The sequence below is a fragment of the Mytilus galloprovincialis genome, chromosome 1 (assembly GCF_965363235.1).
Source record: "Mytilus galloprovincialis chromosome 1, xbMytGall1.hap1.1, whole genome shotgun sequence".
NCBI classification, from domain to species: domain Eukaryota; kingdom Metazoa; phylum Mollusca; class Bivalvia; order Mytilida; family Mytilidae; genus Mytilus; species Mytilus galloprovincialis.
Genome location: NC_134838.1, coordinates 99,588,717 through 99,603,470, shown reverse-complemented (window position 1 = coordinate 99,603,470; position 14,754 = coordinate 99,588,717). Strand labels below are relative to the sequence as shown.

The window sequence follows — 14,754 nt, the reverse complement described above, 5'->3', positions numbered from 1 at the left end:
AAAAAACATGGAAAACAAGATTAAATATCATTGATGATGTCAGATATGCAGCATGTTAAACTATACACCACGTATCATAAAGTCATGTCAAAAGATCAAAGTTTTATGCTGAATATACAAAAATAAGTTCTTTACTGCCGGTACTTAAACTTGTAACCAATAGTCCATAAAAATAAGGTCAAGGTCATATGAAACTCCTTGAGATAGATATGAATATCTTACAAACATTGTATACAAGAAATTTAGTTTAAAATTGAGACTATGATATACTCACAAAATCTCAATGCATAACAAACTTACAATTATTCTACAGATGAAATAACTTACTGCTGGTATCTATCCAATCACAAGAACTTAATCTTGTCCAATGAATCATACAGATTTGGAAAATATCTGGTATTCTGATCTTGGTTAAAAGACAAGAACACATGTGTTGTCCTGTTAAGAACACCTCAAATTGCTATTCAAAGAATCAGAAAACAGAAAATAAGTGGATAACGACACACTTTACAACTCATCACTGTTAAGCTGCTAACCAAGTATGAAGTCATTCTGTTCAGTAGATTTGAAAATAATTGTCACAAAATAATTATACAACAAATAAAAAATTGGAAGTACGGGTATAGGCTAACAGGAAGTAGTTATCTAACAGATTCAAAAGTGTTCACACCTAGTATTTTCTAAGAAAAGTTACAATATTTGCGGGATGACTTTTAAGCCTGGATAAACAGACAAGGTGATTACAATATAGCACCATCTTTCAGAACGGGATATAGTGATAAAGATGACCTTTTATTTATACATGTAGTACATATGTTCCAGTAGCTGCATGATAATGTCATTTGAGATCTCTCCGATGAACATCTAATTCTTACAATCATTCTTAATGCCAAATATAGTTTACCTTTTCCTTACTGTGAGAAAATGATCTAATTACAGTACCCTAACTTTGATCACTGAACAATGAAATGAGGTCAAGGACAGATAATTATATAAACCTTGTTTGACAGAGGTTTATACCTTGAAATGATTCTATATGCCTTTAGTTGATCTTTTACCTATAAAAAAAATGCCTGAAATGTTTCATTTGCTTTTTCATTGGTGGAGGAAACCAGAGTGCCTGGAAAGAAACACTGACTTTTGGCAGGAAAACTTGCAATTCTACTAGTCAATTAAGATCGGAATCCAATGCATTTACCATGGATGGGGTTGAACTCATAACAAACAACCTCACTGTTGACAGCTTGACAGAGTTCCATCTACAATGGATGGGGTTGAACTCACAACAAACAACCTCACTTGATAACTTGACAGGGTTCCATCTACCATGGATGGGGTTGAACTCACAACAAACAACCTCACTGTTGATAACTTGACAGAGTTCCATCTACCATGGATGGGGTTGAACTCACAACAAACAACCTCACTGTTGATAACTTGACAGAGTTCCATCTACCATGGATGGGGTTGAACTCACAACAAACAACCTCACTGTTGATAACTTGACAGAGTTCCATCTACCATGGATGGGGTTGAACTCACAACAAACAACCTCACTGTTGATAACTTGACAGAGTTCCATCTACCATGGATGGGGTTGAACTCACAACAAACAACCTCACTGTTGATAACTTGACAGAGTTCCATCTACCATGGATGGGGTTGAACTCACAACAAACAACCTCACTGTTGATAACTTGACAGAGTTCCATCTACCATGGATGGGGTTGAACTCACAACAAACAACCTCACTGTTGATAACTTGACAGGGTTCCATCTACCATGGATGGGGTTGAACTCACAACAAACAACCTCACTGTTGATAACTTGACAGAGTTCCATCTACCATGGATGGGGTTGAACTCACAACAAACAACCTCACTTGATAACTTGACAGAGTTCCATCTACCATGGATGGGGTTGAACTCACAACAAACAACCTCACTTGATAACTTGACAGAGTTCCATCTACCATGGATGGGGTTGAACTCACAACAAACAACCTCACTGTTGATAACTTGACAGAGTTCCATCTACCATGGATGGGGTTGAACTCACAACAAACAACCTCACTGTTGATAACTTGACAGAGTTCCATCTACCATGGATGGGGTTGAACTCACAACAAACAACCTCACTGTTGATAACTTGACAGGGTAGTGATTTATAACATTTTGGCTCTGCTCAACAAAAAGAAAAAACAGTGGTTCATAAAAAATATATTTATTTCCATATATAAGTATTGGTCATGAAGTTTTTAAGGCTGTTTCCATAAAAGATTCAAACATATGATATAAACTGTGCTTGGTAGATGTCTGTCCATATTCTTCTTTTAATTTGTCAAAATTGGCTCCCAGGTCATGTGACAATATGGCCAAGCGACTTTCTTCTGCTGCTTCAGATACTTCCTGTTAAAAAAGAAATATGTTTTCTTACTATACAATATAAGAGAGGAATGCAGTCACAGAAAAACTTGATTCAAAGAAAATTGAACTGCGCTGGAAAGCAAAATCAAATGCAATACTGTGGATTCATTTATTTTTCGTGTGTACCAATTTTCATGAATTAGGGAAAACTTGCATGTTCATGGATATTTAATTTCGTAGTTTTGATGCTGATTACACACAAGCCTATATCAAATTTGTCATTCCTGGAACATTTAATTTCATGGTTCACCTGTTACCACGAAATCCATGAAAATTGGTATGCAACGAAAATTAATGATTCCATAGTATGTAATGTGTTGGAAAAACTGCTTGTATTGCTATTAAAGTAACAGTCATAAAAATAAGTATACTTTCATCCAGTTTTAAGTAAACATTATCCATTTTTGTTTATGGGCCAGGTGAAGCACACTTCCTCTTGTAGGACGTTCTCGCTGTATTGAAGACCCATTGGTGTCCTTCTGCTGTTTTCTGACCTTTGGTTGGGTTATTATCTCTTAGTCACATTCCCCATTTCAATTCTCAAATTTATTAATATACTTTGCAGGTGTATTAAGTGGATAAAATACCAAAGTGGACAATTTATACATAGGACAATAATAGTAAACTCACATGAAATTGGTGGCATAATAAGACATAATATAATAAAGTCTATCATAAATGACTGCCAAAAAAAGACCAAATGTTCATAATTTGAAATGAATATGTATATTCTCATGTATGATGCATTATTATAAGTTTTGTCACAAGAAAATATACGTTCTTCATACCTTGATGATAGCTGCCTTTTGTTTTTTAGCCATTTCATCCTGTTGAGAGACTGATATGTGTGGTGTGTTATACAATAACTCCAGTCTGACAGAAAGTGAGTGAGCTCTGGAATCCTTTAATGATATTCTCACCTACAAAATATAGCAAAAAAAATAACATCTTTTTCTGCACAAATAAATCTTTTTGGAGGGTAAAAAATGACAAAGTATTATCAACAGATCAAAAGTAGAGAACTTTCAGTTTCACACAATTTGGAAAATAAAGTAAAACAGTACAAATATATTACAAACATCTATCAGTTTGGGAGATTATGGCTTTGGTCTGTGAGAAAGTAAAAAAAGAAAAAAAAGAATGGTACATTTTTGTATTTCTCAATTACACACGAGATCATGACATTTGGAAAATAGACCAAATTGCTCTCTGCACTTATGTTCAATCTTTGAATTCTTCTTAAAATCAAAATCCTTTCATGCATTATTCCTTTCAAACTTTCTGGTGTTATTCACAGAAGATGATAAGCAAAGTAATCCCCACAATGATTGACAACAAGTAGTAACATCAGATCACTAGGCAAGGAGATCTATTTAATGGACAATATTTTGCATTATATCCTATGTCCACTTTGACTTACAGTGATATGGTCAAGTAATGTATAAGTCTGGGAATCATACATATTGTTGACAATTATGGAGTGGTCAGTTCTCTGTATAGTGCCCCCTGTCCACTCTGGTTCAACCCCAGGTTGTACATGTATCACTTGTCCATCTTTACTCCTCAGATATACAGGTCCTTTAATTCCATACCTTAAAAGCATAAATCAGAGGGTAAAACAAGAGCATTGGTCAAGTGCTTACAGTTTTTAGGTCAGTACGGGCTCTTCCCCGCTATACCAAACTAGAGGCTCTAAAGAGCCTGTGTCGCTCACCTTGGTCTATGTGAATATTAAACAATGGACACAGATGGATTCATGACAAAATTGTGTTTTGGTGATGGTGATGTGTTTGTAGATCTTACTTTACTAAACATTCTTGCTGCTTACAATTATCTCTATCTATAACAGTACTTTCTGTGGAAAATGTTATTGAAAATCTTCAAATTTTAAGAAAATTGTTAAAAATTGACTATGAAGGGCAATAACTCCTTAGGGGTCAATTGACTATTTTGGTCATACTGACTTATTTTTAGTTCTTACTTTGCTGTACATTATTGCTGTTTACAGTTTATCTCTATCTATAATAATATTCAAGATAATAACAAAAAACAGCAAAATTTCCTCAAAATTACCAATTCAGGGGCAGCAACCTAACAACCGATTATCCGATTCATCTGAAAATTCCAGGGCAGATAGATCGTGACCTGATCAACAATTTTACTTCCTATCAGATTTGCTCTTAATGCTTTGGTTTTTGAGTTATAAGCCAAAAACTGCATTTTACCCCCCATGTTCTATTTTTAGCCATGGCGGCCATCTTGGTTTGTTGGCCGAGTTACCGGACACATTTTTTTAACTAGATACCCCAATGATGATTATGGCTAAGTTTGAATTAATTTGGCCCAGTAGTTTCAGAGGAGAAGATTTTTGTAAAAGATTACTAAGATTTACGAAAAATGGTTAAAAATTGACTATAAAGGGCAATAACTCCTAAAGGGGTCAACTGACCATTTCCGTCATGTAGACTTATTTGTTAATCTTACTTTGCTTAACATTATTGCTGTTTACAGTTTATCTCTAACTATAATAATGTTCAAGATAATAACCAAGAACAGCAAAATTTCCTTAAAATTACCAATTCAGGGGCAGCAACCCAACATCAGGTTGTCCGATTCATCTGAAAATTTCAGGGCAGATAGATCTTGACCCTATAAACAATTTTACCCCCATGTCAGATTTGCTCTAAATGCTTTAGTTTTTGAGTTATAAGCCAAAAACTGCATTTTACCCCTATGTTCTATTTTTAGCCGTGGTGGCCATCTTGGTTAGTTGGCCGGGTCACCGGACACATTTTTTAAACTAGATACCCCAATGATGATTGTGGCCAAGTTTGGTTTAATTTGGCCCAGTAGTTTCAGAGGAGAAGATTTTTCTAAAAGATAACTAAGATTTACGAAAAATGGTTAAAAATTGACTATAAAGGGCAATAACTCCTAAAGGGGTCAACTGACCATTTGGGTCAGGTTGACTTATTTGTAAATCTTACTTTGCTGAACATTATTGCTGTTTACAGTTTATCTCTATCTATAATAATATTCAAGATAATAACCAAAAACAGTAAAATTTCCTTAAAATTACCAATTCAGGGGCAGCAACCCAACAACGGGTTGTCCGATTCATCTGAAAATTTCAGGGCAGATAGATCTTGACCTGATGAACAATTTTACCCCATGTCAGATTTGCTCTAAATGCTTTGGTTTTTGAGTTATAAGCCAAAAACTGCATTTTACCCCTATGTTCTATTTTTAGCCATGGCGGCCATCTTGGTTGGTTGACCGGGTCACCAGACACATTTTTTAAACTAGATACCCCAATGATGATTGTGGCCAAGTTTGGTTAAATTTGGCCCAGTAGTTTCAGAGGAGAAGATTTTTGTAAAAGTTAACGACGCCAGACGACGACGGACGACAGACGACGGACGACAGACGACGGACGACGGACGCCGGACGCCAAGTGCTGAGAAAAGCTCACTTGGCCCTTTGGGCCAGGTGAGCTAAAAACCTGTAACAATACAAACAACATATATATACGTATATCTATTAACTAATCAACATGAACTTAGTAGCTACAATATTGATAGTCAGTTTCCTGTACAACATAGGAATCAGCATTACAACAGGCAAATCATGGGAACACCAACAACTTCTCACAACAACACTAAACAAAAACATGCTACACACAGGTAGACGGCCACTTTCACTACCAATAAAAGGGAAGAAAAACATCAACTTGTATTACTACTAATACTACTTAGAGGCGACAAAGAACAAAATCCAGGTCCTAGAGAAAAACAACAAAGCATCTACCCATGTGGGCTATGTGATCACCCGGTAACATGGAAATGCGAAGGAGTATGCTGCGATGACTGTGACATATGACATCATAGATCATGCATCGAATTATGCACAGCTGACTATGAACTACTTGAAAGATCTAATGTTCAATGGCTTTGCTGTAAATGTGACAGCATTAATGTATCATCCTTTACATTTCATAACTACGAGCTAAATACTACCAACTATTATGAACCACTTTCACATAACATCACCTTTGAATCCATATCATCAAGCATATTCAGTCCCTTGAAAGCCAGCAGCCCCAAATTGAGATCAAATCGTAAACCAGTCAGAACACAACAAATAAGAGCAGAACAGAAAGAAAAAACATCTTTAACCTACCGGAAAAAAGAAACCTATGAATACTTACCATTAACTGTAGGAGTATAAAAGACAAATCATCAGAATTCAAGGCAGCAGTCAATTACATAAAACCCGACATAATTTGTGGAACAGAATCATGGATAAAAGGAGAAAAGCCTGGGAAAATCCAACAACAGACGCAATAAAATCAAGCGAAGTTTTCCCAGAAGAGGAATGCTTGAAGGAGGAGTCTTTATATTAGTCCATAATGACATCATAACTGTAGAACAAACTGAACTTGTTATAAATTATGAAACAGAATGGGTTAAAATACAACTTAAAGGGAAAAAAGAACTACTCATAGGCTCATTCTACATGCCACAAAGGAGCATGAAATGTGTAGAAGAATTAGAAAAATCTTTAAACATGGCAATAGCTAGAAATACCAACATCATGTTAACAGGAGACTTTAACTGTCCAGATATTAACTGGGAAACATCAACAGTTAACTCAAATGCAAACGATAAAGAAATCCAAAACAAAATTATGGAACTTACAGCCACATGCCAACTGGGGCAATATGCGCAATTGTTTCTACATAGGCGGTAATGGTAACGTTTTCTTCTGTTGCTCAGCCCATATCATAAACTTGTATATGTATGATGGCTTGTTTCGAAGCTGAGACATTTTTACATATGTGGTTAAATTTTCGGGGTACGAAGTGTGATTCATTTTTCCGTAAATTAGCAAACCCCGAGTATCCTTTTGCGATGTGGCTCCTCATGGTAAAAAATCCCATTTTTGACACAATAAGTTCTTTAAAAATTTAATACTTTGAACACATTTAATGGCTCCATAGTTTTTACACATTTATTCTGTGTTCCCTTACTTTCTAAATTAACACAAATGGTTCAGCTTAGTCATTTGTTTATCATAGAAATGTGTCAAATATCACTACACAGAGATTTTTTGTTTACACGTGACTTTTGAGTTCCTCATTTCAAGGCGCATTAGGGATATTGTCCCAACTCACTCAAATACATGAATTACCAACAAGAGAAAACAACCTCCTTGATTTAGTATTCACCACCAATCCATCTTTAGTTAAAACATAAAAAAATGCACAAGGTATATAAAATCATGAAATGGTGATAAAAGACTGCGACACTAAGCCATACTATCAACGCAGCGAACCAAGAAAATGCTATATCTACTCAAAGGCAAATTGGGAAAACCTAAATGAAGACATCTCCAAAACATCAACAAGAATTAAACAGATGTACAAACAAGGTTCAAATGTCCAAGAAATGAGTGGCACGTTCAAGAAAGAATTATTCCAAAGCATGGACAAACATATATCAGCCAAAGAAATCCGCTCAAAAAACAGCCTTCCCTGGATAACACACAAAATATGGAAAATGTTCAAAAAGAAAAGCCGATTATACCAACAAGCTAAAAGAACAAAAAATTGGTCAAACTACAGGCACGTCCAAAAAGAAATCAAAAGCCAAATAAGAAAAGCTGAATGGTCATATATCAACAACACCATACTAAAGGGCTCAGAATCAAACAATACCAAGCCATTCTGGAAATACATCAAATCCAGAAAAAATGACAACATTGGAGTAGCCCTATTAAAAAACTAGAGGCTCTCAAGAGCCTGTATCGCTCACCGGACTCTACTTGGGTTTTTGAAATCATATAAAAACAGATAAAAATTTGGCTACAAAGTAACAACACTTGGCCAGCACCTCATAAGGAAAGGACTATTTATGCTATGTTTGATTTCATTCAATTCCGTGGTTCTCTAGAAGAAGACTTTTGTATGCATTTCCCATAGGGTCCTAAGCCCCCCGCTGGCAGCCATCTTGGATGATGGATTGGAGACAAAGTAACAACACTTGGTAAGCATCTCATAAGGAATATTCATGATATGTTTGGTTTCATTCCATTCATTGGTTCTCTAAAAAAAGTCATTTGTATGAATTTCCCATAGGGTCCTATGTTAAACTAAGTCCCCCACTGGCAGCCATCTTGGATGATGGATCGGCTACAAAGTAACAACACTTGGTCAGCACCTCATAAGGAACATTCATACCATGTTTGGTTTCATTCCATTCAGTGATTCTCTAGAAGAAGTCATTTGTATGAATTTCCCATAGGGTCCTATGTTAAACTAAGTCCCCCACTGGCAGCCATCTTGGATGATGGATCGGCTACAAAGTAACAACACTTGGTCAGCACCTCATAAGAAACATTCATGCCATGTTTGGTTTCATTCCATTCAGTGGTTCTCTAGAAGAAGTTCAAAATGTAAAAAGTTAACGATGACGACGACGGATGACAGACGACGGACGACGGACGCCAAGTGATGAGAAAAGCTCACTTGGCCCTATGGGCCAGGTGAGCTAACAAAGGGAAACTCATCAGCGACAGTAAAGGGAAAGCTGAAATACTAATACAGCAATTCAAATCAGTTTTCACAATATATAAATCCACAACTATACCACACACAACAAAGCATATTGAGGAAACCATACCTAACCTCATAATAACAGAAAAGGGACTAGAAAAACTGCTAATAGATGTCAACCCATCAAAAGCTTCTGGACAGGTTGGATTTCCAAACAAAATTGTGAAAGAATGTGCAAGTCAAATTACACCAGGACTGACAGCAATCTTCCAAAAATCTATAGACACTGCAACTCTTCCTCAAGACTGGCTCAACGCAAACATATCATGCGTTTTCAAACTAGAGGCTCTCAAGAGCCTGTATCGCTCACCTGACTCTACTTAGGTTTTTGAAATCATATAAAAACAGATAAAAATTTGGATACAAAGTAACAACACTTGGCCAGCACCTCATAAGGAAAGGACTATTCATGCTATGTTTGATTTCATTCAATTCCGTGGTTCTCTAGAAGAAGTCTTAATTTTGTATGCATTTCCAATAGGGTCCTTAGCCCCCCGCTGGCAGCCATCTTGGATGATGGATCGGAGACAAAGTAACAACACTTGGTAAGCATCTCATAAGGAACATACATGCTATGTTTGGTTTCATTCCATTCAGTGGTTCTCTAAAAGAAGTCATTTGTATGAATTTCCCATAGGGTCCTATGTTAAACTAAGTCCACCACTGGTGGCCATCTTGGATGATGGATCGGCTACAAAGTAACAACAATTGGTCAGCACCTCATAAGGAACATTCATGCCATGTTTGGTTTCATTCCATTCAGTGGTTCTCTAGAAGAAGTCATTTGTATGCATTTCCAATAGGGTCCTATGTTAAACTAAGTCCCCCGCTGGCGGCCATCTTGGATGATGGATCGGCTACAAAGTAACAACACTTGGTCAGCACCTCATAAGGAACATTCATGCCATGTTTGGTTTCATTCCATTCAGTGGTTCTCTAGAAGAAGTCATTTGTATGCATTTCCCATAGGGTCCTATGTTAAACTAAGTCCCCCACTGGCGGCCAACTTGGATGATGGATCGGCTACAAAGTAACAACACTTGGTCAGCACCTCATAAGGAACATTCATGCCATGTTTGGTTTCATTCCATTCAGTGGTTCTCTAGGAGAAGTCCTTTGTATGCATTTCCCATATGGTCCTATGTTAAACTAAGTCCCCCTGCTGGCAGCCATCTTGGATGATGGATCAGCTACAAAGTAACAACACTTGGTCAGCACCTCATAAGGAACATTTATGCCATGTTTGGTTTAATTCCATTTAGTGGTTCTCTAAAAGAAGTCATTTGTATGAATTTCCCATAGGGTCCTATGTTAAACTAAGTCCCCCACTGGCGGCCATCTTGGATGATGGATCGGCTACAAAGTAACAACACTTGGTCAGCACCTCATAAGGAACATTCATGCCATGTTTGGTTTCATTCCATTCAGTGGTTCTGTAGAAGAAGTTCAAAATGTAAAAAGTTAACGACGACGACGACGGACGACGGACGACAGATGACGGACGCCAAGTGATGAGAAAAGCTCACTTCGGTGAGCTAAAAAGGCGATAAACACGCTGTTGAAAATTACAGACCTGTATCGTTAACATCAGTACCATGTAAGATCCTGTAACATATAATATGCAGGCATATAATGAAACATTTAGAAAAGCATACATAATGTGTTAACATCTTTAAACCATGGTTTTAGATCCGGTTACTCATGCGAAACCCAACTACTTGTCATTATGAACGACTTCTTGAAAGCATATGATTTCAAACCCATATTGCCATACTAGACTTCTCAAAGGCTTTTGACACAGTACCCCATAAGAAACTGCTATCAAAAATGGGCGATTATGGAATCCGTGGGCCAATAAATAACTGGTTGAATATGTTTTTGACAAACAGGAAAATGAAAGTGGTAGTGGAAGGAGAACAATCAGAAGAAGTAAGGGTAGACTCTGAAGTCCCACAAGGCACAGTCCTAGGACCATTGCTATTCCTTTGCCATATAAACGACCTTCCAGGCTGTCAAATCTTCAGTCAGACTTTTCGCTGATGACTGCCTTCTATACAGAACAGTGACATCTCAGAAAGACCACGACATACTTCAAGAAGACCTCAAACACCTAGAAGTATGGGCTGATAACTGGGGAATGCGGTTCAATGCCAAAAAATGCTACATCCTAAGCATCAAAAACAAGAGCCATAAATTCTACAGTTTTAATGGACACATATTACAACAAGTCCAGCATAACCTGTACCTAGGCCTTCAAATTTCAGACCTTAAATGGACCACTCACATATCAAACGTGGCAAAGAAAGCAAACTCAACACTAGGCTTTCTAAGAAGAAATTTGAAATACTGTCCACAAGATTGTAAAAAAACAGCTTACATCTCGCTTACATTATGCTTGCCAAACTGGATCTACAAGACCTCCAGACAAGACGAATCCAGAAGTTAATATTTATGTACAAAGTGGTTGAGGGGCTGATTAAAGTTATCCAACCAGACCAATTTCTCAAAAAAGCACGTCCTTTAGAGAAACATAACTGCCAAGAAATTTGAAGGATACCAAGCAACCAATATTGTGGAAAAACAAGTAAAGAACAACTCTAAGTGTTTTGACATTCCACCAAGCAAAACACCACAATATTCAAATTCATTTTTTGTAAAGACAGTGATCGCGTGGAACCAGCTTGACGCCACTGTAGTGCGCGCATCAAGCGTAGAGCTTTAAATCTGCTCTCATGCCCCATCAATAAATCGGCAGTGCTCTCTCATACAGTTGTATCAAAGCCAGTATTGGTATCCACAATATACTCATACAGATAAAGATACAGAAATTGTCTGTATCATTCTTGTTGGTATAACATTAGTTTTAGAACTCAAACAGACATATTTCAGATTAAATAATACATAAGTGATAGCTATTTACAACAAAACTTATTCCATTAAAATAATTATCCTTTCTAAATCAAAATGTCAAAGGTAACATGCATTCATTTTGTTATAAGAAAAATGCATAAAAATTGAGCATATTCTCTATTGATTTATACATGGATGCTAACAAGGGGAGATAATTAGCTACAATTAACAAGAATGTGTCCATAGTACACAGATGCCCCACTCCCACTATCATTTTCTATGTTCAGTGGACCGTGAAATTGGGGTCAAAACTTTAATTTGGAATTACAATTAGAAAAATAATATCATAGGGAACATGTGTACTAAGTTTCAAGTTGAGGTAACTTTAACTTCATCAAAAACTAACTTGACCAAAAACTTTAACCTGAACTTTGCACTATCATTTTCTATGTTCAGTGGACCATGAAATTGGGGTCAAAACTATAATTTGGCATTAAAATTAGAAAGATCATATCATGGGGAACATGTGTATTAAGTTTCAAGGTGATTGGACTTCAGCTTCATCAAAAACTACCTCAACCAAAAACTTTAACCGGACGGACGAACGGAGGCACAGACGGACGGACGGACGAATGGAGGCACAGACCAGAAAACATAATGCTCCTCTACTATCGTAGGTGGGGCATAAAAACTTTTCCAGGAACTTTGGTGAATTAAACTATGTCAATGTTACCTAGGAATAAATACATAAACACCATTGTTCCTCAGCTGAAAGATGACTGCATCCACAATGCAACATTCATCATTGGAATCTCTGCCTTTAAAGTAGAGACATTGGAAAAGTTCTTGTGAATCTCTCTGGGCATACTGTGAGGCCTACAATATCAAATACATCAACTCATTATTCATTATAAGGTAAATAAACTAAATCCCATCAGAATTTGTAAGTGCCAGTTCTAAGTCAGGAGAATGTAATTCAGGGGTGTAGTTTGTGACTGTATAATTTATTTATTTTGTGTTTCTTGCTCAGTACATGAATCAGACCATTGTTTTTTTCCTTAATTGTTTAACATTTTGTTAAGTTTGTGTCTATTTTTATAGCTTGTTATGCTGGAGTTTTGTCAATATTATAGGTAAGAATTTGTTCATTTGGTCTCTGTTGGATGGTTTTATCATTGGCAAGCACATCACATCTCCTCATTGTATATACAGCAATGATTCTTGTGTAGTAATTTCAAGTCCAAACTTTACAATTTTCAACCAAAATATTTGGTTTTGAACATTGCTGTACAACTGTATTAGAAAATAACCCAGCTACATTATGTATATATGTGCCTGTCCCAAGTAAGGAGCACGTAATTCAGTGGTTGTCGTTGGTTTATGTGTTACATATTTGTTTAGATTGTCATTTCCAAGCCTTTTATAGCTGACTATGTGGTATGGACTTTGCTCATTGTTGAAGGCGTACATGTGACCTGTAGTTGTTAATTTCTGTGTCATTTTGGTCACTTGTTGAGAGTTGTCTAATTGGCAATCATACCACACCTTTTTTTTTTAATCTATACTTCCTTAAAAACAAATGCTCAACCAGCATCAAATTTCTATCTGTTTTTTTGAAGCCTTATACAAATAAAGGTAATTTTTTTTAATCTGAAACAATGTTTATTATTTCAAATAAAAAAAGCTATTGCTTGAAATTTGTAAAAAAAAAATCCATTACTTTATTATTATAAAAGTTAAAATAATCATTACTGAAATTATTTTATTTACCCTGTGTTTTTGATTAATATGATCACTCAATTCACTCAACTCTTTGTTTCCTGGTATCTCTAGCTTATCTGCTGCTTCTACTGCAGCCATCAATTGTCTGTGAACCTGAAATATACAGATTATATTTTACTTCCAATAAAGTATACAAATTACAAACAAATTCTTTTTATTAAACCATAAAAAAATAAATGGATGTCAAGAAAAATGAAAACTAATATTTCGACGTCATATTTACCTTTTATCTGTAAAAGTATGTATATAATAAAATTATTAAAACATGTGTGTTTCAAAAACATATTAATATACTGTGTGGTGACCTCTTTAATTCAATTCTTGGTGGACTTTTGTTGTGCTGCTGTCAAAGTTATGTTTATCCATCATCTTTTTTAATTCCTATGCACTGAAAAACTGAGTGTGTCAAAGTGAAATGAATAAAAAAAGGCTTATTCATCCACAATAAACTTTTTGTTTTAATTCTTTGACACACTTTTGATTTATTTTACCTGCTACTTGAATCATTTACAATATTATTTCATAATTTTCAGTAGTTTAAAACATCTATTTGACTCACAGACAAAAGACAGAATAAAAGTCTTGGAGAAAGTTTTTCATTAGTTGAACTAGCTTTCAGAAATTGTGAGAACTCTTAAATGAGTACTTTTTGTTTTGACTTTTTTTGTGTTGATGTTAAGCCCTTTCCAACTGATGTATACATTTAAGTTTGTTTTTAATTCATGTTGTTATGTCACTGTCCCAGTTTTGATGGTTCTTTTTAGCCCTCACCAAGATGCTAAACCCTGCTAGAGTCTTAATCTGCCTGTCTCAAGCCATTAACTGTTACTTTTCAAATATTATACTCACAATGACATCTGCATATCTTCTGATGGGTGATGTAAAATGTGTATAGAGGTCCAAAGCAAGACCATAATGGAAGAACTGGTCATTAGGCAAGGACCCTGTTGAGAAGTATGCTGCATTGGACATGGCCTGTGTTGCTAATGTTCTCAATAACTGTAAAATAGATATTTTAGTCCAAATTAAAATTAATTCATATAATCTATTAAGTTGTTCAAAATTAAAAAAAGTGAAGATCTT

The 14,754-nt window shown here is 35.9% G+C and overlaps 1 protein-coding gene across 2 annotated transcripts in view; it reads right to left on the bottom strand.

Moving 5' to 3' along the window:
* Window positions 1-2,207: 2,207 nt before the first annotated feature.
* The window catches only part of LOC143047108 (DIS3-like exonuclease 1), a 37,667-nt gene continuing 25,120 nt past the window's right edge, over window positions 2,208-14,754 (bottom strand). For both annotated transcript variants that reach the window (XM_076220066.1, XM_076220072.1), the window contains exons 18-23: window positions 14,521-14,670; window positions 13,660-13,764; window positions 12,623-12,765; window positions 3,847-4,018; window positions 3,215-3,346; window positions 2,208-2,408 (exon numbers count right to left, since the gene is read on the bottom strand). In XM_076220066.1, coding sequence (XP_076076181.1) covers window positions 2,247-2,408; window positions 3,215-3,346; window positions 3,847-4,018; window positions 12,623-12,765; window positions 13,660-13,764; window positions 14,521-14,670 — 864 coding nt within the window. In that variant the 3' untranslated portion in view covers window positions 2,208-2,246. The remainder of the gene's footprint in view (window positions 2,409-3,214; window positions 3,347-3,846; window positions 4,019-12,622; window positions 12,766-13,659; window positions 13,765-14,520; window positions 14,671-14,754) is intronic.